This window comes from Phalacrocorax carbo, chromosome 2 (assembly GCF_963921805.1).
Source record: "Phalacrocorax carbo chromosome 2, bPhaCar2.1, whole genome shotgun sequence".
NCBI classification, from domain to species: domain Eukaryota; kingdom Metazoa; phylum Chordata; class Aves; order Suliformes; family Phalacrocoracidae; genus Phalacrocorax; species Phalacrocorax carbo.
Window position 1 is genome coordinate 167,989,681 of NC_087514.1, and position 27,974 is coordinate 168,017,654.

The following is a 27,974-nucleotide window of genomic DNA, read 5'->3' on the forward strand; positions in this document are numbered from 1 at the left end:
GTCTGTCCGGTTTATTGGGGAGGGGGGCGACGGGGGGCACCTACCGCGGAAGGCGACATGCAGGGCTGTGTGAAACGGCAGGTCGGGCACACGCGGCGCCCGGCTACGGGACGACGGCACGAACACGGCACACGCTACCGGGAGCCGGCGGGCGAGCGGGTGGGTGGGTGGGCGAGCGGGTGGGTGGGCAGCAGCCCCACAGCCCCTGGCCCTGCCCACGCCCCTTCCCCGCAAGGGCGACCCCCTCCCTGTGCGCGGGGTGGCTCCGCAGGCTGGGACAATGCTGTGGTGGGGGTGTGCTCCCCCGTCCCACCAGCTGGGCAGGGGGAGGCTGGGGGGATGTGGGGGGCACCGGTGGCTGGCGAGGGGGGCACCCCCAGACACACAGCGCTGCCGGGCCACCCGCAGCCAGGTGAGCATGGGGACACGGCATGGGGGGGGGGGGGGGTCCACGCACCCACCCCACGCCTCCGCCGCGGCTCAGCGCACACGCACGTGCATGCACACGCACGCCACGGCGGGCAGGAAGCACGGCTGGGGTCAACATACATGCACGCACGGACACAGCCTGTCTGTCTGTCCCGAGAGAGCAGCATGGGTGTCCTGGCACAGCAGGACCCCCCGCCCGAAGACACACGCAGCGCCCCGGGGCGCTGGACACGAGTACACACGCACACACACGTGCGCGCACACACACACATGCGCGCACACACACGTGCGCGCACACACACACGTGCGCGCACACACACGCACACACAGACAGGGCGAGTGCAGGCGGGCAGACCCGCAGCACATCGGAACACGCGTGACACACGCACACACACGTGTGCACACCCCTCGCAGCCCCCACCCCCACCCCACTCCCCCCCGTCGTGCTGCCGGCCCCAGCGTCCCCGGGGTGGGCTCTGGCCAGGGGGCAGCGCGGCCCCGGCCGGCCGGGGGGTCTGCCTGGGGAAGGGGCTGTGGGGCCGTGCCCGCTGTGGCACTACAGGGAGGAGGAGGAGGAGGAGGAAGGGGAGGCGAAGAGCAGCACACGTCTGACAGTCCTGCCAGCCGAGCCCTGGAAGCGCCGGCGCGGCGGCGAGGCGGGGGGCTTGGCCCCCCGTGTTAGGCCAGCTAACGTGGGGGTGCCGAGGGGCTCCCGCCGCCCCCCCCGCGGGCTGCCGGCGGCGGGAGGGATTGTCCGTGGGGGACGGCGGCCTGGAGCCCACCGGCCCGGCCAGCGTCCTGGGGACGGGGGTCCCGCGTCCCGTCGCGCCGGGGGTCCCGGCCCCGTCCCTGCCCTGCCCATTAACTCCCGGGGTCGGAGCAGTGTCTATGCAGCGTCTGTGTGTCCGGCGCGGCGGCCAGCTGTCCGGGCAGGGAGAGGCGTCGCGGCGGGGCGGCCGCCGGCTCCACCAGCAGCACCACGTCCGGCGGCGGGGGCGGCTCGTTGCGGGGGTCCGGGGCGTGCGGCAGCTCCAGCGGCACCGGGTAGCTGGGAACCTGCGGGAGCGAAGGCGTCACCGCCACGCTGCGGGCAGGAGAGGGGTCTCGGTGCGGCACCCACCCCCCCTCCGGGCTGCACCGGTGGGCAGCGGGGCTGGAAGACGGGGTGGTGGGGCACAGGAGAGGGGCTTCCCCAAACGTGGGGGTCCGGGGACCGGGCTGTGCTCACCTGAGAGAGCGGCTGGATGGGGGTGATGGGGAGGACGGGCTGCAGCGGACACGGGGGGCCGGGGGGCTGGTGGGGGGACGACACCGTGCTGTAGGCGGGCGGCACCAGCGTGGCCTGACGCTGCAGCAGCTGCATGATGGAGCTGATGTCCGCGGCCATGCGGGTCTCCAGCCTGCGGACAGACACGCGTCGGGGCGTGTGCGGGGCACGGCACGCTGCGGGGCAGCACGGTCCCATGGGAGCCCCCCCAAGTCGCCCCCCCCTCCCCGAGCCCCCCCAAGGTACCTGTTGAGCTGCTTCTGGAGCAGGTCGAGGCGCGTCTCCACCTCGGAGCGCTGGCGGCGGCTCATGGACGGCAGCGGGATGTTGAGGGCGGCGTGAGCCGGGATGGTGCAGCGCGGCAGCTCCTGGTACTGCCGCCCCCGGCTCTCCCCCCAGAAGCTGAAGATGTTGGAGACCCCCGAGAAGGCTCCTGTAAGGGCAAGGAGGTGGTGGGGGGGAAACATCAGCGCCCTTAGGGTCTCCCAGCGGGCAGGGAGCAGGGATGTGAAGGGGGATGCGATGGGGGGGTGCGATGGGGGATGCGATGGGGGGTGCAATGGGGGGTGCGATGAGGGGTGCGATGGGGGGTGCGATGGGGGTGCGATGGGGGGTGCGATGGGGGGTGCGATGGGGGTGCGATGGGGGGTGCAATGGGGGGTGCGATGGGGGGTGCGATGGGGGTGCGATGGGGGGTGCGATGGGGGGTGCGATGGGGGGTGCGATGGGGGGTGCGATGGGGGTGCGATGGGGGGTGCGATGGGGGTGCAATGGGGGGTGCAATGGGGGATGCGAAGGGGGGTGTGATGGGGGATGCGATGGGGGGTGCGAAGGGGGCTGCGATGGGGGATGCAATGGGGGGTGCGATGGGGGATGCGAAGGGGGGTGCAATGGGGGGTGCGATGGGGGATGCGAAGGGGGGTGCGATGGGGGGTGCGATGGGGGGTGCGATGGGGGATGCGAAGGGGGGTGCAATGGGGGGTGCGATGGGGGATGCGATGGGGGGTGCGATGGGGGATGCGATGGGGGATGCAATGGGGGGTGCGAAGGGCGATGCAGCCCAGCGGGCACGAGGGCTCCACGGGGATGCAAAGGCAGAAGGGGTGCAGGGGAAGGTGCAGGTCACGGGATCGGGATCTGGGTGGCAGATGGAGCTACCGGGATGGGGGTTCAGGAGCCACCGGGGGGGTCTGCAGAACCCTGAGCAGGGAAAGGAGGAAGGGAGGACCCCCCCCCACCCCGAGCCCCCCTTGTCCCCACCTGAGAGGGGGTTGCACATGTCGCTGCCCTTGCGCTCCTCGGCTTCGGCGGGCACGGGCGCCTCGCTGCCCGGGCGGGCGCTGCGGAAGGGGGAGAGCGTGGCGGCCCCCGGCCCGGGCGCGGGGGGCTCGTCCTCTTCGCTGGAGGGCGAGCTGGAGGGCGAGCTGGAGTGGCAGGGCTCCCACTCGGCCGGCCCGCGCGGGGCCCCGGGCGCCTGGCAGCTCCTGCCCGGCCGCAGCGCCTTCTGCCCGCTCCGCAGCTCCCCGGCGTTGGCGGCGTCTGCGGGGGGACAGACCCTGGGTCACCACGGCCCCGATGGGCCCAGGCCCCGCCCCGGACCCCCAGACCCACCTTTCTCCGTGCGCCGACGGAAGGAGAGCTTGCGCTTTCGCAGGCGGTTGAAGCCGCTGTCCCGCTCGTCGCTGCCCGGGGAGCCGGGGATCATGTTGGTCTGCGGGGAGGAGGGGGTGCTGAGTCTGGGGGGGGGCTGCCAGACCCCCTGCCCTGAGCCGGCGGGGACGGGGGGGGCAGCAGGAAAGCTGCCCAGGCAGCGCGTGGTGCCAGTGACGGAGCGGGGGTGATGCTGGCGGGGCTTTCAGTGTGGTGCCCCCCTGCCAGCCAGGCGATGCTGGTGGGCATCCTGGGGTGACCGTCCCCCATCCCTAACCATCCCCCGTGCCAGGCCCCCCAGCTTCCTTGGCCTCACCCCCCTCCCCGCCCGCCCGCGCCCCCCGCCGCAGCCCCTCACATCGCGCAGGTTGAAGGTGATCTCCAGGCTGGACCAGAAGTGGTCGGAGAACTCGGGGTACATGTCCAGCACCTCCAGCAGGTCCTCGCGGTGGATCTTGTGCAAGTCGCAGTAGGTCAGTGCCCGCACGTCCGCGTTGGACTTCCCCGGCCGCGCGTACAGGTTCAGCGGCTCCCCGAAAATGTCGTTCTTCCCTGGGGGGGGGGGGGGGGGGCGGCGGCAAAGGGAGGGGTGGTCAGCCCTTGGGGCACGGCAGGGGTGGCACAGCTGCGCCCAGGGCTGGAGGGGGGTCCCCCGGGGTCTCACCCAGGATGGCCACCACCACGTCCCCGCGCAGGATCTCGATGGAGCCGCGGGAGATGAAGTAGAGGGCGGTGAGGACGTCCCCGGCGTGCACCAGCGTGTCCCCGGGGGGGGCGTGCGTGGTCTTGAACTTCATGGCCAGGGCGCGCAGGCAGCCCTTGGTGGCCCCCTTGAAGGGCTTGCAGTTCTGCAGCAGGCTGCGGTTCAGGTGCAGGCAGATGTCTGCCTGCAGGCACTCGGGGAAGCCCTTCAGCACCTGCGGGACACGGCGGCGGGGTCACGGCGGGCGGCCGGGGGGGGGGGTGGTGGGGGGCTGCGAGGGGGTCCGCGGCCGTGCGCTCACCGCGTTCATGTCGATGCCGTTGGTGTAGGACCAGGCGTGCTGGAAGTACTCCTCCAGGCGCTGGCGCAGCGGGTTGGGGATCTGGTGGAAGCGGATGAACTCGCGGACGCGCAGCATCTGCGTGTGGTAGCGCGCGGTGCCCGAGTACAGGCGCTGGATGATGGCCGACACGTTCCCGAAGATGCTGGCGTACATCAGGGCTGCGGCGGGGCGAGCGGCGTGAGGGGGGGCACCGGCGCCGCTCCCCCCCCCGACCCACGGCAGGGTGCCTGTCCCCGCCGACGTGACCACCCCCCCCCACCACCCCCCACCCCGGCAGCCCCGCACGCGCGCGTGAGCCCCCACAGCCCCGCCGTGCGCCCGCGTCCCCCGCGGCAGCCCAGCGAGCTCGCGGGGCCGTGCGCGGCCGGCCGGAGCACAGGCAGAGCTGTCTCCTGGACGTGCTCCGGCTCCGTCGCACGCTCACGCGGGCACACTCACGCGCACAGGCACAGCGGCGGGTGCTCACGCATGTGCGCGCTCACACCCACGTGCGTGTGCGTGGTCTGTCACACGTATACGTGCTCGCATGCTCGCACACACACATGCACGTACACCCACAAGCTCACCCACGTGCACACCCGCACACATGCACACTGGCATACCCACACGCACACAGGTACGCCCACCCGCTCACCTGCACACCCAGAGGCACACAGCTACACCCAGAGGCACACAGGTACACCCACACGCACACCCAGGCACACACCCGCACACCCAGATGCACACAGCTACACCCGCATGCACACAGCTACACCCACCCACACACAGGTACACCTCCACACAAGTACACCCACACACAGGTATACCTGCACACAGGTACACCCGCACACCCACCTGCACACCCACATACAGGTACACACATGCACACCCACACGCACACATGCACACCCGCATACCCACACGCACACAGGTACACCCACCCGCTCACCTGCACACCCAGAGGCCCACCCGCACACCCACCCACACCCCCGGGCGCACACCCGCACATCCAGATCACACAAGTACGCCCACATGCACACCTGCGTGCCCACCCGCACACCCAGACGCACACCTGCACACCCACACGGACACACGCATGTGCTCACAAGCACACCCAGATGCACACAGGTACACCTGCATGCACACAGGCACACCTGCACACCCACCTGCACACCCACAAGTACACCCACCCGCACACCCAGATGCACACCCGCACACCCACCTGCACACCCAGATGCACACCCGCACACCCACCCGCACACCCAGATGCACACCCGCACACAGGCGCACCCGCACACCCACCTGCACACACCCACCCGCACACCCACCCGCACACCCAGATGCACACCCGCACACCCACCTGCACACACCCACCCGCACACCCGCACCCCGGTACACCCGCGCCCAGCGCCCCCGCAGCCCCCCGGCGGGGGGGGCAGGGCAGCCCCCCGCGGGCCCCGCGCCGGGGCACTCACAGCCGATGAGCATGACGCAGATGGAGAAGATCTTCTCGGAGTTGGTGTTGGGGGAGACGTTGCCGAAGCCGACGCTGGTCAGGCTGCTGAAGGTGAAGTAGAGCGCGGTGACGTACTTGTCCTTGATGGTGGGGCCGTAGAGGGGGTTGCTGGCGTTGAGGGGCTTGCCGATCTGGTCGCCCAGCGAGTGGAGCCAGCCGATGCTCTGCTCCTCCACGTTGCCGATGGCATACCAGATGCAGGCCAGCCAGTGGGCGATGAGGGCGAAGGTGCACATCAGGAGGAAGAGCACGGCCGCCCCGTACTCCGAGTAGCGGTCCAGCTTGCGGGCCACCCGCACGAGCCGCAGCAGCCGCGCCGTCTTCAGCAGCCCGATCAGGGTGGTGGTCTGCAGGGGAGGGGGGGGCCCGAGGGATCACCGAGGGGTGGGGGTGTCCCTGCCCCAACCCCCGCAGGCAAGGGCAGCCCCGCTGAGCCCTCCCCGGGCAGAGCCCCCCCCGCCGGCACGGGCCCAGCCCTCCTGCTGCTCCCCTGTCTGGGCACCCCCAGCCCCTCCCAGCGCAGGGTGAGGGGGCCCATCCTGCCCCTGAACCCCGCGCCAGCCCCCACCACGCACGCCCCAGCCCCTCTCCCCACTTTGGGCTCAGGTGCCCCCAGCCCGCCCCCTGCCCCGGGGCAAAGACCCCCTGGTGCTGGGGGGTCCCACAGAGGCACGTGGCAGGGAAGCAGTTAAGCCCGCCTGCAGACCCCGGTGCTGGGGTGGGGGGGGTCCCCCAGGGCCAGGGCCAGATTTGCCCACACCTGCGCTCAGCGCCACGTGCTGCCAGCGCCCGCCCCGGCACCCACCGCCCCGGCACCCACCGGCGGCACCGCGGGCACCCAGCCACAGCCTGGGGGCACGTGTGGGACCCCCGGGCATCGCCCTGCATGAGGACCCAGTCCCGAAACAGCACCCAGCCCAGCCAGGGCACGGCGCAGCCAGTGCCGGCCCGGCACCCCGGCACCGCGGCGGCGCGTCGGGTACCTCCTCAGAGCCGGAGCCGAAGATGAGCAGGTCGAAGGGGATGGCGGCGACCATGTCGATGAGGAACCAGCCCTTGAAGTAGTGGATGGCGATCTTGGCGGGGTGGCTGACCACCTCCTCGTTGGAGTTGACGTAGGTGGTGCGGAAGTTGATGAGGATGTCGATGATGAACATGATGTCGACGATGAGGTCGACCACGTTGAGGGGGCTGCAGGAGTAGCCGCAGTTGTGGCGCTGGACCTGCTCCTGGTCGTTGAGCAGGAAGGCGGCCGAGTAGGGGGTGAAGATGGCCGTGTAGATGACCAGCAGCAGGATGAGCCAGTCCCACACCGCCTTGAAGGGGCTGTAGTGCAGGATGGTCCATTTGTGGATGCGCGGCGCCTGCAGCTTGTACTCCGGGAGGACGTCGGCGCCCAGTGACAGCACCTGGGTGCGGGGGCAGGGGGCTCAGCTCCTGCATCTCCCCACCCCCCACTGCCCCGTGGGGCTGAGCCCCCCCGTCCCCGAGCAGGGGCTGCCCCCACCGGCCACAGGCAGAGCATCCCTGGGCTGGGGGCTGCTCCGGCAGGTCCCAGTGGCCTGAGGATGCTCTGGGGCGCAGTGGGACCCCGGAGCTGGCGATGAGGGGTGCTGGGAGGGGGTGGCTGGCAGGCATGGCTGGTTAAAAGGCACCCCACACCGCAGAGCCACCCCGCAAGCCCCCTCCTGCCCCACAGACACACTTGCGCCTCCCCACCCAGACACGACGTGGCCCTCGGCCAAGACGCTTCCCCGCACCCCCGGCCCGTGTGCCCCCACCCCACGCCACCCCCAAAGTGGCAGCAGCCGCCCCAGAGCTCTGCCCGGGGTCCCCAGCCGTGCCGAGCCCTGCTCCGGCGGGACCCCTGGCACGGCTGCTGCCGAAGCGGGCCCGGCAGCCCCCCGGCACGCGGTGACGCAGCCGCTGCTGGCACGGCCGCCCCAGCCCGTCCCCGTGCCAGGCCAGCTGGGGGTGAGTGCCACGGAGCCCCTGCCGCCCCCACGCGCCGTGGGGCTGGGCTGTGGGGCGCGGGCTGCTCCCAGCTGGGTCCCTGCCCGGGTCAGGGAGTGGGACCCCTGCAGTGGGTGCAGCGGGGGTGCAGTGGGGTGCAGCGAGGTGCAGGGAGCTCCCCGAGCCTTGGCAGGACTCTGCCTGCTGCAAGCCCCCTCCCCGCCTTCCCCAGGCAGGGGTGGGCAGGCAGCACCCACGGAAATGAGGACATTTGCATACGGGGGCCACAGCCCCCCCCAGGCGCTGCCTTGGCTGCCCCCAGGCACGTCCCTGCTCCCAGCACTGCCGCCAGCCCCAGCCCAGCCCTCCCGCTCCCCACAGGGCCGCTGCCCACCCCGTCCCTGCCGCGCACACGCGTGCACAAACACACACACACGTATGTGCACGCTCACGCACAGCCTGACCGCGGCGGGCACGGCCGTGCCCCGGCAGCTGCGTCCGTCTGTCCGTCCGTCCCGGCCGCCTGGCACGGGGATTAGATGTACCGGCCGCGGGGCGGGGGGCACCGGCTATAAATAGGGACCGGGCGAACGGGTGCTGTGGGGCAGCGGGGCCCTGCGTGGGGAGAGGGTGCCGGGTAGGGGCAGCCCCACAGAGCAGAGCCAGGCTGGGCACGGCACCGGCCCCACGGTGCCCGCTCGCAGCGGCTGCGGGGCTCCGGCAGCCCCGGGGCCACCGGCCACCTGCAGCAGCTCCGCGCAGACCCCCGGGTACCCCCAGGGCGGGGACGATGCCAACCCCGCCGTAGCCCCGCGTCACGGCGGAGCAGGACACCGGCACAGCCCTGCGCGGCCGAGGGGGCGCAGCCTGGGAGCGGGGCCCCGGGGGTCCCTCCCTGCGCTCCCAGCCATGCCACCATCCAGCCCCCCAGCCCCGGGGGGTGCAGCGCTCCCGAGGCTCTGGGGAGGGGTCCCCGAGCTGTGCCACCCATGGGTGCGTGCCGAGCCAGCGACAGAGCGAGAGGCGGCTTTACGTAACCGCCCGAAACCCAGGGCCGGTGGCAGCCGGGGGGAGAAGGAGCCCGAGCCCACCCGCGGCCACCACCAGGACACAGGTCCCCCGGCGTGGGCACGGCGCCCGGAGCCTCCTGTCTCCCGCGCGGCGGCACCCACCGCCCCTCCCCAGAGCAGCCCCTCAAGCACGGCCACTCCGGACCCCCTGCCCCGGGGGGCTGCCCGGCCACCGCACCGGCTGCGGCACTGCCGGGGCCCGGCGGGGGAGCGGGGGTACCGGTACCTTCTCCTCCTGGCTCTGCCCCACGGCGCGGGCGCTGTCGCCGTCAAGGCACAGGCAGGTGCCGCAGAGGGAGATGCCGGGCATGGGTCCTGCTCCGGCCCGGGGGGGCGCGGCGGGGGGGCCCGGCAACTCCTGGAGCAGCTGCAGGAGCGACGCCAGCATCCTCACGGCCACCCGCGGGGCTGGGCCCGGCCCATGGCGCGCCGGCGGCACTTACCCCCCGCCGCCGGCCCACGGGCTGCCCCGCGGGCACCGGGGGCACGAACCCCAGCCGGTGGTCCCCGCGCCCATCCCACCGCCCCCGACAGCACCCCTCGCCCCTCCGGCCTGGCCGAGCGTGGCAGCCGGGCACCCCTCGGCGGGTTGGCGTTGGCGGGAGGCGAGAGCGGCGGCGCGGCGGGAGCCACGCACCACCGGCAGCCGAGAGGAAAATTATTGGGGCGGAAATTTTTCCCAGCCTGCCCCGCTCCCGCAGCCACAGGGAGGGCTGTGCCCCCCCCGGCCGGCCCTCGCCCGCCCCTTAACCCCTCCGACACTCGGGGTGCCCGGCGGCCTGGCGTGGCGCGGCACGTGGTGGCACGCCACAGGTCTTGGCGTGGCTCGGTGCCACGGGTGACCGCGGGCAGTGGGGCAGGCGGCGAGCCCAGGCGGCAGCTGTCCCAGCACGGCACGCGGTGCGGCACGTCCCGACCCCATCGGCAGCCCTTCGGCCGGCCGGGCACCGCGCTGGTGCCGGCACCTGCACCTGGCATCACGGGGACACGGCCCAGCCCCGCGGCGGTGAGCGGGACCTCGTGGCGCGCGCACACGCCAGAGCACGCCACGAGCATGCCGTGAGCACGCCGCCACCACGGCATGAACACGCCGCCAGCACTCGTACACCTGCGCGTGGGCCGGGGAACGCCGCTCCCGCTCTACCGGCTCAGCCAAACCATCCCGGCCACGGCTGCTGCCACCCCCACCTCGGGACACGGGGCAGCAGGCGACGTCCCCGGGGGGACACGTGCCCTCTGTCACCCCATCCCCAGGCCCCACTGGCCTCGGCAGCCTCACGGGGTGGGTGCGGTCCCGGGGCTGAGCGCAGCAAAGCGTCGCGGCGCTGTGGGAAGAGCCATGTGGGCGCGGTGGCGGCACCGGGGATGCGCCGTGGATCCCGTCGGCCCTGACTCACCCGCTGCCACCCACGCGCAGGGGTTTCCCGCGGGCGCCCGCGTCCCCACGTGCCGCAGGACGGGGTGGGACGAGGCCACGCATGCGGCACGGCGGTGGGTGGTCCTGGCACCGCCAGCACCGCGGGGAGGGGGGGGCTGCACGCCAAAACAGCATGGGGGCAATTCGTATGGCCCATCCCGGGGGGCTGCGCCCCGAGCAACCCCTGTGTGTCCCACACCCACCGCCCCACCCCGGACAGGGGGGTGACTGGTGCCACAGGGGCACATGGGGTCATGCTGCCACGGGGGCACATGAGGTCACGGGTACTGTGGGGTCACGGGGGGGGCCACAGGTGGTGAGGATGCTGCAGGACACGGAGTCAGGGTCTCACGGGGACACCGGGGGTCGGGGTTCCACGGGGACACGGGTACAGTGCGGGCGCAGGTACCATAAGGCAGACCCCCCCTGAGCTCCAGCGCCCCGCATGGCAGGTGGGGTCCCCGTGGGGGTCCCGGGAGCCCGTGGCGGCCCCATCCCAGCTGCCCCTTTAAGCTGCAGCTCTGCCAACCCGGCTCCATTTTTAGCTGGGGCGGGGGGGGCGGGGGGAAGCCGGGGGGCCGGGGGGGGGGCGGCTCCAGCAACCAGGCGGCTCCTGCCTCTAAAATTAACCCAGCTGCCGCGCCAAATTGGGACAAATCCCTGCCTGCAGCGCGGCAGCAGCCCCGGGCCCCCGCAGGGCCGCATGCTGCCCCCCCCAGGGCCCCCGCCCCCCCCCCCGCCCGGGGCCCCCGCTCCCCCCCCACCAGCACCATCCCTGCTTCTGCCGCCCCCGGCCCCTCAGCACAGCGTCCGGGCTGGGGGCCTGGCCATGCATAGGGGCAGCCCCCAGACCCCCATGGACCCCCCACCACCGCTGGGGCACAGCTGAACCCCGGCGCGGGTCAACCACCCGGACCCCCAGGGGCTGCACAGACCCTGCGCCCACATCCCACCAGGATCCACGCAGGTGACCCCCAGCCCTGCAGGCAGCTGAGAACAGACAGCTGGAGGGCGAGGGAGGACAGGTGCCATCAGCCCCACAGACAAGCCCCCCTCCCATGGATACACCCCCACCCCATCACTCCCCTCATATACACCCCCCAGCACCCCGCCAGCCCCTCCAACACAGCCCTGTCCCATCCCTGGGGACCCCCAGGCCCCTGGGGCAGCCCCTGGAGCCCCCAGGGCTGCACGGACTGGGGGGGCAGCCCCAGCACTCCTACCTGCCCCTGCCAGCCCCCACCCCTCCCAGTGCCAGGTGCAGCCAGGGACCCCCAGCACCCTGATGGGCTCTGAACCCCCTGCCCTGTCCCCAGATGTCACACAGCTGCATCAGCCCGGGGACACCCCCCAGTGCTGTATCTGGGGGGACCGCACCTGGGGCACCCCCCACTGCTGCACCAGTGCAGGGGACACGCCCTCCCAAGCCCCCCCAGCCGTGGGAATGGAACCCAGCCCCCCCGAACACCCCCAGCTGTGGGGACAGCCCCCTGTGCAATGCACAGCTCCAGTGGGCACAGCCACGCATGCCGGTGCCCCGCCCCACCGCAGACCCGCACCCACCACAGCAGCACCCGCCCCCTCCCCGGCGGGCGCAGACCCTCAGCCAGGGCTGACACGCGGTGACATCCCGGCACCCCTCGGCCGTGGGCAGCCGCGCCGGCCCGGCAGGGCACAGTGCCACGCCGGCGATGCCGATAGGCAGCGGGACCGCTCGCGGCGACACACCACCTATCAGTCACCGTGACACAGATATCGGCGGTGCCGACACGCGGTGACACGTACACCGCCCCGGCGCAGGCACGCGGCACCTCGCGCTCGTGGTGACACGTACACCGACACCTGCTGTGACACTGGCACCCGACACCCAGCCCGCACACCCGGAGACACCCGGTGCGGCACCTGCCGCGACCCAGACACCCGCGCCCACGGGGCGCAGCTCCCTCGCTGCCAGAAATACCCCGACCCGCGGCCGGGGGCTGTCCCCTGACACCCCGACACCCCCCACACCGGCAGCCCGCTGCCCGCAGTGCTGCCAGGCCTGTGCTGACCCCGGCATTCGCGGTGACACTGCACACCCATGGCGAAACCGCCCAGTGCTGAGACCAGGTGGGCACTGACACAGCAGCACCCCCGGCCCCAAGGACAGACCCGACCCCCCCACAAAAACCCATGGACCCCCAACACCCGCACCGACAGACACCCGGAAACAGATGCCCAGCACCCACACCGGGACCAAACACCCACACGGGCACCCACGTGCCAGCGCTGACACCAACACCCAGCACCAGCAGGTACCCAACCCCTGCGCCAGCAGATACCCAACACCCACATGGTCACCCAACACCGGCACACACCCAACACCTGTCCAGGTACCACACCAACACCCGCACCCAGCACCGGTAGCGGCAGACACCCAACACCCACCCAGGAACCGCCCACCAGCAGGTTTCCAGCACCCCCCGGGACACCACCACCCACCGCGCACTGACCCCCGTACCACGCACCACCAAACGCGGTAGAGCTGCCCAACGCCGGCAGCACCGGCGCCAGCGTTGGTGGGGTACGCGGCACCGCCAGGGGCACCCAAAGCAGGACACCCACAGCCCGCGGTGCCGAGGGGGCCCCACAGCCAGCACAGGCGCCCAACACCAGCCGGGGCACCCCGTCACCCTCGCAGGTGCTGGTGTTGGCATCACCCAACACACCCTGTGCCATAGCAGGCACCGGCCGTCGGCGAGGCACCGGCACAGCTGCCCGCAGAGACCCCCGGCCGCCCTGGCAGGGTGCGCGGTAGGCGCTGCGGCAGAGGGGACACCCCGACACCCGACTGTCCCCACGTTGGCGGTGTCCAGTACTCACAGCATTAAGCGGCGCGGCTCCCTCGGCACCCCCCGACATGGACGCCGGGGACGGGTGGCCACCCCGGGCCGGGAGGCGACGCAGGCACCCCGCTGCCGACAGCACGGCGGCAGCACCAACACCCTGTGGCACCTGCGGTGGGGTGGGGTGACGAGCCCTGTGACGGGGTGACGTCCCCGCGGGGCGGCGTGCCCGCCCCAACACCCGACCCCCACCCGCTGACGCAGGCACCGAGCATCCGCGGCGCTGACCCACGCCAGCCCCACGCCCCGCAAGCTGCCGTCGATGGGCCAGCCACGGCACCGCGCTCTGGGGACACCGCAGCCGCCGTGGCCGCCCCGGCACCTCGCCGACCGACGACACCCCCTCGCCACGCCACGGCCTCGGCCACAACTACGCAACAACCGCCGCGGCGCAGCCGGACACAGCCGGGCCCGGTCACGGCACCGGGTGGGCACTGGGTGCCCGTGGGTGGGTGATGCCCCCCGCTGCGCTGGCTCACGGCACCCACGGCCTTTGGCCAGAGCCCAGCCGATGCGGCTCCCGGCTCTCTGGCCCCACCGGCCGCGGACCCCCGGGATGTGCAGACCCCGCTCTCCCCAACCCCCCCACCCCGGCCCATCCCTCCTGGCTACGCCGCCCCGGGGGGCTCCGGCCCAGCGTGGGAACGGCCCCGGGACCCCAGGCCCACTCGCGGCGGGACGACCCCGGGGGCCCGTTCCCTCCGCGGGGAGGAGGGGGGCACGGCCGGCCGGCCGCCCCCGCCACAACCCTCCGCTCACGGCAGAGCTGCGGGGCCGGATGTCGGGGGGGCTCTGGGGTCGGAGTGGGAGGCTCTGGGGGGGGCTCCGGGGTCGGGGCTCCGGGACTATGGAGGGGGGGACTCTGGGGGTCGGGGGGCTCCGGGAGTCGGGGGGCTCCGGGAGTCGGAGGACTCCGGACGTCCGAAGGGGGGCTCCAGGAATGAGGGGTGGAGGCTCCGGGATTGGGTGGGGGCTCCGGGAGTTGGTGGGCGGGCTTCGGAGGGGTGCTCCGGGGTCGGGAGGGGCTCTGGGAGTGGGGGGGGCTCCGGGGGTCGGGTGGGTCCGGGGGTCGGAGAGGCGGGCTCCGCAGGGGCGCTCCGGTGTCGGGGGGGGGGAGCTCCGGGAGTGGGGGGGGGGGTCCCGGGGCGGCGCAGCCCGGGGCAGCCGGTGCCGTCGGGGCGCGGGGCGGCTCGGGGCGGGCACAGCGGAAGGGACCCCCCCCCGCCCCGGGACCCCCCCTCCCCGCCCCGGGACCCCCCCCCGGCCACCCCCGTACCTCCTGCGCCACCAGGCTGGAGATGCGGACGGCGCGGCGGACGCGGCCGCTCTTGCGGTCCCCGTCGGGGCGGTCGCCGCTGTCGCGCCGCGGCGGGGCCATGGTCGCGCTCAGCAGGGGAAGACCCGCGACGGCCCCCCGCCGCCCCCCATCCCGGCCCGCCCGAGCCCAGCCCAGCCGAGCCCGGCCCAGCCCGGCGCTGCCCCGAGCTGGCGGCAGATGGAGCGGGGCGGGCGCCCCCCCCAACCCCCCCCGCCGCCGCCGCCCGCCTCCGCCGGTCCCGCTCCCCGCCCCCCCACCCCCCCCGGGCCCGTCACGCCGCGGGGAGGGACCGAGAACACCCCCCGCGGGGAAACTGAGGCACGGGGGGGGGACTCCCTGGGGTCCCCCGCAGCCGGCTGCCAGCCCTCTGAGCCCCGTGCCCGCCCCAAGCCTGGCAGCTGCTGCCTGCAGACCCCCAGGGACCCCCGAGCCCCACGGGGCTAGCGCCCCAGGGACAGGGACGGGGAGAGGGCTGGGGAGGGGGCTGTGCTGGCCGCAGGGGCTCTGGGGCTGCCGCAGGCCATCCACGCTGATTCACAGCATCACCAGCTCCCCATGTCCCTGGCCGCTGCCCAGCGCTGGCAGCCAGACCCCGCTGTGCCTGCCCGCGCCTCTGCCCGCAGGCCCCGCCGGAGGGGTGACCCCGGGCTGCGGCATCCTCGCCCACGGATGCCAGCGAGGCCAGGGCTTGGCGGGACCTGCTCCATCAAGTGGGGGCTTCCACGTGCCGCCCCCCCCCTTACACCTCCCATCAACAGCAGCAGGTCCTGGTGGACCCCCCTCTTGGCCTGCACCACTGCGGGGCACCCACCAGCCTGAGTGGGGCCGAGGCCCCCCACAGTGGGCCCTGCTCCCCAGACACGTGCTCCACCACCACACCATGCTGGAGACCAGCTCCCGTCCGGGTCGGTCACGGCCAGGCCGGTGCTGGCAGCACCCAGTCCCAGCACCATCCTGCTGCGCCACGGGCAGGGGTCCCTGCCAGCCCAGGCTGGAGGTCCCCCAGTGCTGCCGTGAGCCACCGGGATGCCGCAGCATCCATCGCTGGCACCTCTGCTTCTCCCCATGCAGCAGCAGGGCCTCGCGCCTCCCCAGCCGCGCCGCCCGGCACCGGCCGTGCCAAGCGCCGTCCCCATCCCCGTCCGCGACGGGCTGGGGCAGCGCGGCTCGCCGGGCCCAGCCGTCAGGCCCCAGAGCACGGTGACCTTGATGGGAGCCGCGGGAGCGGGCGGCGGGAGGGCTCCTTTGGCTGCCGGCACTGCGGATGATTCACGGAGCTGCTGCCTGGAAGCCCCGGCCCACCCAGTGCCTCGCCATGCCCGAGCCGGGGCCGCCCCACAACCCGCTCGCAGGGTCCTGAGCACCGTGGCCATCCCCACGCCCGCCCGCTTCCCGTGCCACACCGGCACACGGTCCACCACGCCGGCACCCGGTGTCCCCTGGCTCTGCCCCGGTCCAGCCACGGCAGGGGTGCACCGGGTGCCTTGGTGGGGACCCCCATCCTGTCCCAGGGAGGCGGTGGGTGCTCCCATGCCGGGCACCCCCACAAGGCCGGGGTACGGCTGAGCCCCCCGGCGCCGTGGGGCAGGGCCAGCGTGGCGAGGGCAGCCGCGTCCCCGGGGCAGCGTGGCCGTGGCGGTTATGGGCAGGAGGGAAGGACCACGGCTCGGTGCAGGCAGCTGCCTGCCCGCACAGCAGCGGCCGCCACAGCATCGGAATTAATTACACAGCAAAGGCAATCAGGATGCTTCGCTCGTTAGCGTGCTGGAGAGCAACGGGGAAGGCCAGCCGGCGCATTGCAAGGGGTGGGGAGAGGGGTTTGGGGGGGGCTCAGCCTGCGGGGCCAGGGTCCCCCACCCCACAGAAGGTCCCACGGCTGATCCAGCACCCAGTGAGTGGAGCGGGGCTGGGTGCCCATCCCAGCACTCCCAGGAGAGGAGCCCCAGCAGCAGGGCTGGGAGCTCCCAGTGGGAGTTGGGGGGACCCAAATGGGCCCCCCTCACATGTGCGAGCAGACGGGGAGCTGCTCAGGGACATGGAGCACAGGCAGATGCACCCGGGCAGCTGCCAGGGTCCCCAGGGAGAAGCAAGAGTGTGGGCCTGCCCTGGGGCTTTGGGGTGAGGCAGAGGGGACGGCCCTCTCCCTGTCCCCTCTGCCTCACCCCCAAGCCCACCAGGGCATCCCTCCCCACAGGGACAACCGGGGGTCCTGGGAGCCCACCAGCCCCCCGGCAGCTTTCAATTCATTAGCTGGAGCCAGAATCAGGGTGTAATTAAGCAGCAGCCGCCTGCTCCCTGCAGCCAGATGGCAGTTACACAACGTGCCAAGGATTAGCCGCCACCGCCGGCCCCCCGGCGCCCCGGGCACGGCGAGCCATGGAGAGCTGGTGGCATGGGGCAGCCTGCCACGACACCGGAGCTTGCACCCACGCTGGGACGGAGCCAGGGCCGAGGGATCCCCCAGGCCGGAGGGGTGCCTGCCCCACGCTCCCCACTGGGAACCCCCCAGGGACCCTACGTGCCACGTGGGGTTCAGCCTGGCCACGTGCCACCGCACCACGGCACCCATCCCCACGCCCCAGCACCGGCAGTACTGCGGCCGGGACCACCCCGCTGGTCCCCCAAGGGGAGCAACAGGGACCCTCCCGATCCCAGAGGGTGGGGGACAATGGCCACCCAGGACAGCCGGCGACAGCCCGCACCTCACAGCCGCCCCAGCATGCCCTGCTCGAGCCCTCAGCTCCCTCCGGCAGCCCCCAGCCCCTCACAGCCCCTCCCTGCAAGCTCCAGCATGGCCCTGCATGCTCCAGCATCGCCCTGCGAGCTCCAAGCATCCTCCGGTGAGCTCCAGCACCTCCCTGTGTGCTCTGGCATCATCCTGCACGCTCCAGCATCACCCTACGAGCTCCAGCACCTCCTTGCATGCTCCAGTGTCACCCTATGAGCTCCAGCACCTCCCTGTGAGCTCCAGCACCTCCCCGCACGCTGCAGCACCATCCCACAAGCTCCAGCACCTCCCTGTGAGCTCCAGCACCTCCCTGTGAGCTCCAGCACCTCCCCGCACGCTGCAGCACCATCCCACAAGCTCCGGCACCTCCCTGCAAGCTCCATCCTCGGGCTCTGGCCATGCCCTGAGCGCTGCCCAGCCCCCTCCGTCGGCCGGGTGGGCGCCCGTGGGCTCACCTGGGTGACCTTCTCGGTGACGTTGTGCGTGCGGTCCTTCAGCTTGGTGGGGGCGATGATCTCCTTCTCGCCAGGCGGCACGGCCAGGAAGGCGTCCGCCTTGAAGTCTACGAAGTTGAGGGTGATCTGGGGGATCTTGCTGATGGCCCGGTAGCGCATCAGGTCCGAGTCGGAGGTGGAGTTCAGCAGGGCGCTCCGGACGTTGTTCATGGCCCCTGGGCAGGGGGACTGTCACCACCGGGGGGCCACAGCCCTCTGTCCCCCGGGGTGGGGGTCCCATGGCAGGGGTGGGGAGCAGGGAGCCCCAGGGTGTGGGTCCCATGGCAGGTAAGGGGAGCAGGGAGCCCCAGGGCAGGGGGTCCCATGGCAGGGGAGGGGAGCGGCGAGCCCCGGGGTGGGGCACCCCCCCAGTCAGGCGCTGTGGAACCGTGACCCGCCAGCTTGTTATCGTTTCCCGTTAACATAATTATCTTCCCCTTCCCGAATGCACTTGGCAGGATCGGGGGTAATGAGGTGATTGCTGCCAGCTCCGGCACTGCCAAGGGGCAGGGGGCTGCGGCAGGTGGGGCTGGGCGCTGCCGGGGGAGATGCATGTGAGCCCCCACCTGGGACGGGCTGGGGGGCTGAGCCCCCGGGCCCCGCTCAGCGCAGCTGGGCAGGGGACGAGCACCGGGCAGAGCAGCCGCACCGAGGCAGCCGTGGGTTCCCACCAGGCGTGGGGGGGCTCGGTGCCATGCAGGGGGGTCAGGGCTGCCCCAGCCCACCCCACACCGGCCAAGGCGGGGTCCTGCCAGGCACCGGAGCTGCCGGCAGCACAGAGCATTACAGCGATGAGGAGCCTGACATTGACGGGTGCCACCGCGGCCCGCACCGGCCCCGCTGCCGAGCCACCGGCAGCTCCCTCCGGCTGCGGCTGGCACCTGCGCACCAGGAGGCGGCCCTGGCCCTAACGAGCTGCCGGCACTAACGACTTCACCCCGCGGCCACACGCTGTGCCGGGGCGCGCAGCGGCGTGTGCCGGCACTGGTGCGTGCGAAGCCCGCGGCGCGCCGGCGGCGCCGTACCGGTGCTGGAGCCACGGTGCATGCTGGCGCCGGTGCTGGCGTGGCGGCTGTGGCAGCGCTTGTCGCCCTCGCCCTTCATGGTCTCGATGTCGTCGACGGAGGAGGCGCGGCGCACGCTGTGGACGCTCTCGCGGGAGCGGCTCCGCGCCAGGCTGCAGTTGGAGAAGGCGGGGTGCAGGGCCAGGCGGTCGGCGCGCGGCGAGGAGTGGGTGACGGGCGGCTCGGGGGGTCCGTCCCCCATCAGCGCCGCCTGGTCCTCGGGCTGGGCCCCCCCCGGGCAGCTGGGCTCCAGCGAGGAGGTGGCCTCCTCGGGGCCGGACTCGCTGCTCTGCTTGGAGAAGTCCACGACGACGGCGTCAGGCGGCTCCTGCGGCAGCGACTGCTTGCTGCCCGCCAGCGCCAGCAGCGCCGGCAGCTTCAGCCTGAACGATTTGCTGCGCCCTGGACGGAGGAAGGGGCAGGGTCGGGGGCCGCTCACCAAACCCACCGCCCACTGCCCTCGCCACGTGCCACATGGCAGGGTGCTTTCAGCAGCGCCCGGCCCCCGGGGCACAGGGTCTGCAGGAGCAGGGGTCCCGGCAGCCCTGGTGCTGGCCCTACCTGCGGGGAACCAGTTGGCGGGGGTGACCCAGTGGTTGGTGTCCTTGTCAGGCGAGCCCAGGCGCTCCTTCTCCATCACCACCTCGAAGTTCAGGATGAACATGATGACGGCCCCATCCTCGTTCTTCACCGGCACCACGTCCACCAGGCACAGGAAGCAGCTGCCTGTGGGGAGGGGGGCTCAGCACTAGGGCAGCACTGCCCCCTGTCCCTGCTGGGCACCCCGTCCTGCCCCCTGTCCCAGCCCCCGTACCTGCTGAGTACCCCCTCCTGCCCCCCACCCCATGCTGGTCATCCCCTCCTGCCCCCTGTCCCTGCTGGGCACCCCCTCCTGCCCCCCACCCCGGGCAGCAGGAACTTGCTGACTCAGCAGGGTACCAGCCCCGCGGCAGCTGCATCACGGGGGAAACTGAGGCACACAAGGGTGGGAGGGACCTCATTTCCCTTGCACCCCTCAAAATAGCCCGGGACAGTGCAGAGCGGGTGGGGGGGCTGCGGGGGCCATTGGGGGGGCGGCGCTGGGGGCAGGCAGGGCGCCAGGCCAGGCTTAAGCCGCTCAGGACTTGTTAACAGCTGCAGCGCTAACCCTGCTGCCACAGCTGGGAGCGCAGCTGGGCCGGGGAGCAGTGCGGGGGTGCCGGGGGGCAGCATGGGGTATCCTCTCCTTGCCCTGAGGGGGTCCCCGTCCACACCAGGGGCTTTCGGGGGGCGTGGGTCTTTGCAGCCCCCTTACACGCAGCATCTGCAGCCCCTCCCCAGCACCCACAGTGGTGCTGCAGGACGCGGGGCGGGGGTGACGAGGGCGTGATGCCGGGGTGCTGGATCACCCCCGTGCTTCCCACACACCCCCCCTCCCCCAAGCTACAGCCCCCGCTGCACCCCCGCACGGCGTCCCCCACACTGGCAGCGGGCCCGGCAGCCGGGGAGCCCGGCACGGCGGCCGCCAGCTGGCACCGGCACCGGCACCATCCCCAGCCCCGCGTGGGGAATCCCTGCCCGCACGTGGGGCCGTGGGCAGGGGTCCAGCGGCGCCGGAGGCGTGCGGCACGGCTCGGCACGGCTCGGCATGGCTCGGCACGGCACGGCACGGTGCGGCACGGCTCGGCACGGCACGGCACGGCTCGGCACGGCACGGCTCGGCACGGCTCGGCTCGGCACGGCTCGGCACGGCTCGGCACGGCTCGGTACGGCTCGGCACGGCACGGCGCGGCACGGCTCGGCACGGCACGGCACGGCTCGGCACGGCACGGCTCGGCACGGCTCGGCTCGGCACGGCACGGCTCGGCACGGCTCGGCACGGCACGGCTCGGCACGGCTCGGCGCGGCGCGGCACGGCACGGCTCGGCACGGCTCGGCTCGGCTCGGCACGGCTCGGCACGGCACGGCTCGGCACGGCTCGGCACGGCACGGCACGGCACGGCACGGCTCGGCACGGCTCGGCACGGCTCGGCTCGGCTCGGCTCGGCACGGCACGGCTCGGCACGGCTCGGCACGGCACGGCTCGGCACGGCTCGGCTCGGCTCGGCACCGCCCCGGCACGGCTCGGCACGGCACGGCTCGGCACGGCTCGGCACGGCTCGGCACGGCTCGGCTCGGCACGGCTCGGCTCGGCTCGGCTCGGCACGGCACGGCTCGGCACGGCTCGGCACGGCACGGCTCGGCACGGCTCGGCACGGCTCGGCTCGGCTCGGCTCGGCTCGGCACGGCTCGGCTCGGCACGGCACGGCTCGGCTCGGCTCGGCTCGGCACGGCTCGGCTCGGCTCGGCACGGCTCGGCACGGCTCGGCACGGCTCGGCTCGGCACGGCCCGGCACGGCTCGGCACGGCACGGCACGGCTCGGCTCGGCACGGCTCGGCACGGCTCGGCACGGCACGGCACGGCTCGGCACGGCTCGGCACGGCACGGCACGGCTCGGCACGGCTCGGCTCGGCTCGGCTCGGCACGGCTCGGCTCGGCTCGGCTCGGCTCGGCTCGGCACGGCCCGGCACGGCACGGCTCGGCTCGGCCCGGCACGGCACGGCTCGGCACCGCCCCGGCACGGCGCGGCTCGGCACGGCTCGGCACCGCCCCGGCACGGCACCGGCCGTAGCGGGGGTCCCCGGCTGGGCGCCTCCCGCGGGGGGATTAGCGGCACCGACACACGGCCACGCCGCGCCGGCGGCGGCTTTGCTTCATCCTCGCCCACCTGGCACCCGGCTCCCGTGGGAAATCCTGATCCCCCTGGTCCCCCCCGGGCTGCCGGCGCACGCGCCAGCCCCCCGCCCTCCCACCCGCGGCTGCCCCATCCCCTGGGGTCCGGCCGTGGGGCGGGGGCCGCGGCGGGACCCCCGCGCCGGGCACGCGCGGGCCTCACCTCGCTGCCGGCGGCGCCTCCGGGCGCGGGGTCAGGGTGCCACGGCCCCCGCCCCGCCGGGGCTGCAGGCGCGCGGACCCCCGCCCCACGCGGGCCGGGGGATGCGGGGGGCCCCCATGGGCAGCCGGGGCCTCGGCCGCCCCCCGGTCGCGGAGGGGACCCCCCCCAGCCGCCGCCCCGGCCTTGCGCCGAGCTCGGGGGCCGCGGCCCTCGGCACCGCCGCCGCCGCGCCGGCTTTATGCCTAAATATGGCTGTGGGCAGCGGCTGCCGGCGCCGTGGGGCGGCCCCGCCACGCCACGCACCGCGGGGTCCCGGGCCGGCCCCTACGGCCACCGCCCCCGCCGCCGGGCTGCCGCCCGTGGGGCCGCCAAACGGGGCGCGGGGGACCTGCGGGGACGGGGCTGTTTTGGGCTGCAGCGGGGATGGGGGACGCCCTGGTGGGGTGCGGGACTCGGGGCACTGAAACACTGGCCCCCTCCCCACGCCTGCAGCGCGGTACCACCCACCCACAGCCCCCCCCTCCCCCTCCCCCCACCCAGACTCCCCGTAGCCCCACGCACATCATCCCCACGGCCCCCCACCCCCCCGTGCCAGGACCCGCAACAGCAGGACTGGGGGCTCCTGCACCCCCTACACCACCCCCCCCCCCGGACTTGGGGAGCCTGGCCATGAGCAATGGGGACGGAATGTGCCCCATGGGGGGTAGGGGGCTGCATGGGGCCAGACCCCCTGCTCAGGGTGCACCCACACACTCCCAGACCTGCACCCCAAACCCATCCACACCCCCATGAACCCCACACACTCCATTCCCGCCCACACCGCACCCCCAGCACCCCCCTGTCCCCCACAGCCCTACCACCCCACCCACCCTGCACCCCCACACCACACACAATGCACCCCAACAGCACGCACCCCGCACCCCCGCACCCCACACTGCACCCCGCTCCCCAACACCAGGCACCCCACAGCACGTCATGCACCGCACACAGTGCCACGCGGTGCACCCCAGGCTCTGCACCCCCACATCCTGCACCTCACCCTGCACCCCCATGCCCTACAGCCTGGTCTGCACCCTGCACCACGCCCTGTGGCCCCCCACACCGCACCCTGTGCCCCCCACCCCCTGCCCTGTACCCCATGCCCTGCAGCCTGCCCTGCACCACGCTGTGCACCCCACCACACCCTGTACCCCCACACCCTGCCCCCCAAACTGCACCCTGCAACCCCACACACTGCCCTGCACCCCACACCTGCCCTGCACCCCCACACCCTGCAGCCTACCCTGCACCACGTCATGCACCCCACCGCACCCTGCACCCCCACACCCTGCACCATGCCGTGTGCCCCCCCACACCGTGCCGTGCATCCCCACACCCTGCACCCCCACATCATGCACCCCCACACCCTGTCCTGCACCCCCACACTGCACCCTGCACCCCCATACCCTGAACCACGCTGTGCGCTCCCCCGCACCGCACCCTACACCCCCACACCCTGCAGCCCCACACCCTGTCCTGCACCCCCACACTGCACCCTGCACCCCCATACCCTGAACCACGCTGTGCACCCCCCCGCGCCGCACCCTACACCCCCACACCCTGCACCCCCACACCGCACCCTGCACCCCCACACCCTGCACCCCCACATTCTGAATCACGCTGTGCACCCCCCCGCGCCGCACCCTACACCCCCACACCCTGCACCCCCACACCCTGTCCTGCACCCCCACACCGCACCCTGCACCCCCATACCCTGAACCACGCTGTGCACCCCCCCGCGCCGCACCCTACACCCCCACACCCTGCACCCCCACACCCTGTCCTGCACCCCCACACCGCACCGTGCAGTCCCACACCCTGCACCACACTGTCCGCCCCCTGCACCGCACGCTACACCCCCTCACCCTGCACCCCCACACCACACCCTGCACCCCCACACCAGGCACCCCACGGCACAGCTTAGACCTCACCGCGCACCCCTCCCTGCTGCGCACACCTGGCTGCGCAGCCCCCACCGTGCCGCGGGGACCCCCCAACTCGGCACCCCGGTGCTGCGACACGAGGGCCAGCCGGGCGCAGGCGCCCCGGCCACGCCACCGCTCCCCCACGTGAACCCTGCCGGGATGCCCGTCCCACGCTGCCCCGGGCATGGGGCACCCCACGCCGGCGCTGGCACGCTGCCCGCCGCCACCGCAAGGCCGAGGCCGCCGGCGCCCAGCCTGGCTCCCGCGCCGCAGCGAGGGCGCGACCTTGTCCAGGCAGCGCCGGCGGGAGCTGCGGTGTGCCAGCGCTCCTCGCCGGCGCGGTGCCGTGGTGGGGTTCGGCCGGGCCGGGGGGAGCGCCTGCACCCAAACGTGCCAGCTCTTGCCAGGCGAGCGGGGTTGGGGGGCCTGACCCCTCTCCTTCGCACCCTCCACCCAGCTCCCAGCCCGTGCCGGCAGCCGAGGGCGCGCGCCGCAGCCGCCCGACTACGGTAACCCCGAAGGCCATCCATCGGTGGTGCTGGGGGCGCAGCCGGGCTCCAGCCCCCTCCCCGCTGCAGACGTGGTGCCACACGGCAGCGGCTGCCCCGGCGAGCCCAAGGCCGTCCCCGCAGGGACACGGCTCCCCCGCAGCTGCCGCGACCTTCCGGCGTCCCCGGCAGCGCCGGGGCTGTATAAACAACGTCGCTCAAAACTAATGGCTGCAGCAGCGGCTGGCGACGCAGCGGGGCCCAGCCGGCTCCCGCGGCGCGGCACCACCGCACGCGGCACAACCGCAGCCCAAGGCCAGGACGGGACGGGACGGCCAAGCACCGCGACGGGGGCTTGGTGGTGGGGGGCTGCCGGGGTGGAGGAGGGGGGGTTCAGCGCCACAGCATGACCGTGATGAAGGGACGAGCGATGGCAGCTGCACCAGGGACGTGCCGGAGCCACGCTGGAGCTGGCCCAAGTGCGAGGCCAGAGCTGGTGGCAGAGGGGTCCCCACCCCGTGGTGGCTGCTGGGGTCCAGGCGCTCGGGGTCCCCAGGTGCAGCGCGGGGCCGGGTGCGGGGCAGTAGGTGGGAACCCTGGGGACCCCGGGTCCCGAGCACCCCACAGCCTCCAACGCCGCTCCTCCCCTCTCCCCGGCCCCACGGGCGAGGGCAGCGGGGTCCCCACTGAGCCCCCCCCGCCTGGGGAGTCCCCGGCCGCGGCAGGGACAGGTTAAGGAGCAGCTCCCCGGCCACCGCACGCACCCGCTGCTGCTGCCTATAAATATCCCATCGGAAGCACCGCACTCCCCAGGGACACGGCACGGGCAGCGCTGCCGCAGCACCAGCCGTCCCTGCCAGCACCCGCTGCCGCACGCCCCGGGGTGCCCCCGCACGCCCCCGGGTGCCCCCACGGGGAGGGGAAGCCCCATCCCCAAGCCAGGCCCTGGACTGGGCTCCCCCCATGACCCCCAGGCCCCCGCAACCTGCCTCCCCATGGGTCCCACAGCAGCACCGGGATGAGGCTGGCAGGGTGCTGGGAGCCCCCGCGCTGCTTGCAGAGGGCAGCTGGGAGGGACTGGGGCATCCTGCTGCAGGACTGCCCTGGGAGCCCGGACCCCCAGGCTTAGTGCTGGGGGGGCTGCGGGAGCATGAGCCTGGGGAGACTCCCCGTCAGAGCCCAGGGAGAGGGGCTCCAGGACACCGAGCCCATTCCCACCCTCTCCCCCCATGGTATCTCGTCCCACCCCGGCTGGGAGCGAGGAGCGGAGGGCAGAGCACCCACAGGGGCACCCCCAGGCTCCCCTCCGAGGGGGTGCCGGCTCCTCTCGCCTGCGCCAATGGGCCAGAGGCATGGAGCCCAGGGAGCTGGGAGCCAGCACGGATGGGGCCCGGGAGCACGGCAGCCGGCGACCCCGGCGAGGGCCGGGGCAGGAGCACACGCCTGGCGCCCGGCTGCTGGCACGCGCCAGCCAGCAAACGAAGGGCTGGGCAATTAGCGCAGCCCTAACGAGGGTTCATCAAGCCCTGCCAGGAGGGAGCCGCCATGTCCTGCCCACGCCCTGCCAGCCCTGGGCACCGCGCACGGGTCCAAAGTGCGCCGGCACCAGCTGCGCCCACCCGCTGCCACGGCCCCGGCTCCCAGCCCCGGCGGTGCCAGGCACGGCAGCGCCCGCCTGCGCCGGCAGCACCGCACAGCCGCAGGCGGCCATGGCAGGACAGGCCCGGGGCTGGGATCAGGGTCCCCCCCCGTGCTCCCCCCACCCCAGCTCCGCCCGTGGAGCCCTCGGCAGCCGCCCCGGCCCCCGCCGGGCCCCCCGGCACCCCAAGCCCTGGAGGCCACGCAGCAGCGGGGAGCCAAAGCCGGTGCGGCTCCACGTGGCGGCTGCCCGCCGAGCCGGTGCGGGGCCAGCAGCTGGGAACCAGCTTTGTTTACTCTGCGCGCCGGAACCGGGGCCGTGTGCCGAGAGCCAGAGACAGCTGCCGCGAGAGCCGGGACACCTGGCGCAGACGCCAGCGGGGCCACGGTGTGGGGCAGCCCCAGCACCGCCAACACGGGGCTGGCGGCACCGGGGCGGCACCGCGGGGACCAGCACCCGCCTGCCAGCACAGTCACCCAGCGCGGGGGTCCCCGGGACCGGCAGCGCTGGAGCAAGACGGGGGGGGTGCAGCACAGCCCCTGTGCCCAGCCTGGCCAGTGACCCCCACAGGCACCCCCGCCGGGACGGCGGCACCACGACGCCCGACGCAGGCCCCAGCCCCACGGCACATGGCTTCCCAGCACCGTCGCCCTGCTGGGAGCCGCCGTGGCAGCCGGGGAGGGCTGCAGGCCCCCGGCAGTGCCGGCGGGGCAGAACATACTCCCGCCCGCGCCAGCTCCGCGTGCCACCCACGGCGCGTCCCGGCGCGGCTGATGGATGGGCACGGCACGGCCGCCCGCCGCGGCAGGCCGTTAACTCAAGGGTCTGTCTGCCCGTGACGGACGGCCTCCTTCACCCCCGTGCAAATAACCGTCAATCTCCGCCGGCCGCGGCGGCGCGGGTCCCTACCGTCCTTGCGGTAGAAGCAGATCTCCACCTTGCGCTCCTCGGCGCCCAGCAGCGCCTGGGCGATCTGGGCCGCGGCGCCGCGCTGGGTGCGGGGCCCATGGAGGAAGTCGCAGGTGCTGGGCTTCTGCATCACCTCCGCCCGCGAGTACCCGCACAGCTGGCAGAAGCCGTCGTTGCAGTAGATCACGGCGCAGTTTTCCACCCGGGCGTTGGCGATGATGAACTTGCGGCCTGGGGGAGAGGGGAAGGTCAGCCCCGTGCCCCCCACCCCGAGCCCGGTGCCCCACTGGGAGGCTTCGCTTTGTCCATCCATCCGTCCATCCATCCCGTGACCAAACACCCCCCAGCCATCCCGCTCACTCTGCGGGGGACACCCCGTGAGCCGGCACCACCACCCCCACCACCCCAGCCCCCCAGGGAGCAGCCCTCCCCAAGGCGCCGCCGTGGCACCCCCGGCACGTGGCCTTTCCCCCAGCACGGTGACACCCCACAGCCCAGCCCCACGGGGTGGTGTCGCCCCCGCGTCACTCCCCCGTCCGGGATGCTCCAGGCCTGACCCCAGAATGGCACTGGGCCTCCCCCCCGCCCCCAGCACAGGGAAAACAGTGTCTCCTTGCCAAAAAACCCCGCTGCCCGCACAGCGCAGCACAACCCAACACCCGCTGCCCGCACAGCACAGCACAACCCAACACCCGCTGCCCGCACAGCACAGCACAACCCAACACCCGCTGCCCGCACACCAGCTGCCGCTGCAGGCGGTCGGGGAGGCCGCGGGCTGGCCGGGACCCCCGTCCGGCCGAGCTCCGGCCACGGCACCCGAGCCAGCGGCGGAGGCTCCATTGCTACCAGCGCTCAACTCCCCCTTGGGGACCCCACGGCACCCCTTGGGGACCCTGGCCCCTGGGGGTGGGGCTCGCTGGCACCACCCGGCTGCGCTTGTCACCTGCACCCCGAAGCCTCCCCGGAGCCAGGCGCGCCCCTGTCACCCCCAGCCCGCCCGCGGCCCCCGCCCCGGCCCCCACTCACTCTGCCCCTCGAACTTGCGGATGATGGTGTCCAGGAAGGTGTTCTGGGGGGCGACGTGCCCCCGCCGCACCGGCATGCTGCCCGGCCCATGGGGCAGCGCCGCCGCCCGCTGCGCGGCCCGGGGGGGCACGGGGGGGTCCCCCCGCTGCCCTTGAGCCAAGGACGGCGCCGGCGGGGCGGCTCCGGCAGGGGGGCGGCGGGCCGCGGGGCGGGCGCG

General features: G+C 73.7%; 1 protein-coding gene across 2 annotated transcripts; it reads right to left on the bottom strand.

The window, feature by feature from the left end:
- Nucleotides 1–27,971, bottom strand: KCNH2 (potassium voltage-gated channel subfamily H member 2). 2 transcript variants are annotated; one of them, XM_064445231.1, is made up of 15 exons: nucleotides 27,758–27,971; nucleotides 26,732–26,962; nucleotides 19,378–19,542; nucleotides 18,778–19,218; nucleotides 17,714–17,928; nucleotides 6,871–7,296; nucleotides 5,847–6,234; nucleotides 4,351–4,550; nucleotides 4,011–4,263; nucleotides 3,705–3,898; nucleotides 3,308–3,407; nucleotides 2,957–3,235; nucleotides 1,943–2,129; nucleotides 1,658–1,829; nucleotides 1–1,485 (listed from the first exon to the last, which is right to left on the bottom strand). In XM_064445231.1, exons 1-15 carry the CDS (start codon nucleotides 27,831–27,833, stop codon nucleotides 1,291–1,293), a joined length of 3,522 nt encoding a protein of 1,173 aa, XP_064301301.1. In that variant the 5' UTR covers nucleotides 27,834–27,971; the 3' UTR covers nucleotides 1–1,290. The 2 variants fall into 2 exon arrangements, with proteins under 2 accessions (XP_064301301.1, XP_064301302.1); XM_064445232.1 differs by lacking the exon at nucleotides 27,758–27,971 and having other exon boundaries at nucleotides 26,760–26,871.
- Nucleotides 27,972–27,974: the final 3 nt, after the last annotated feature.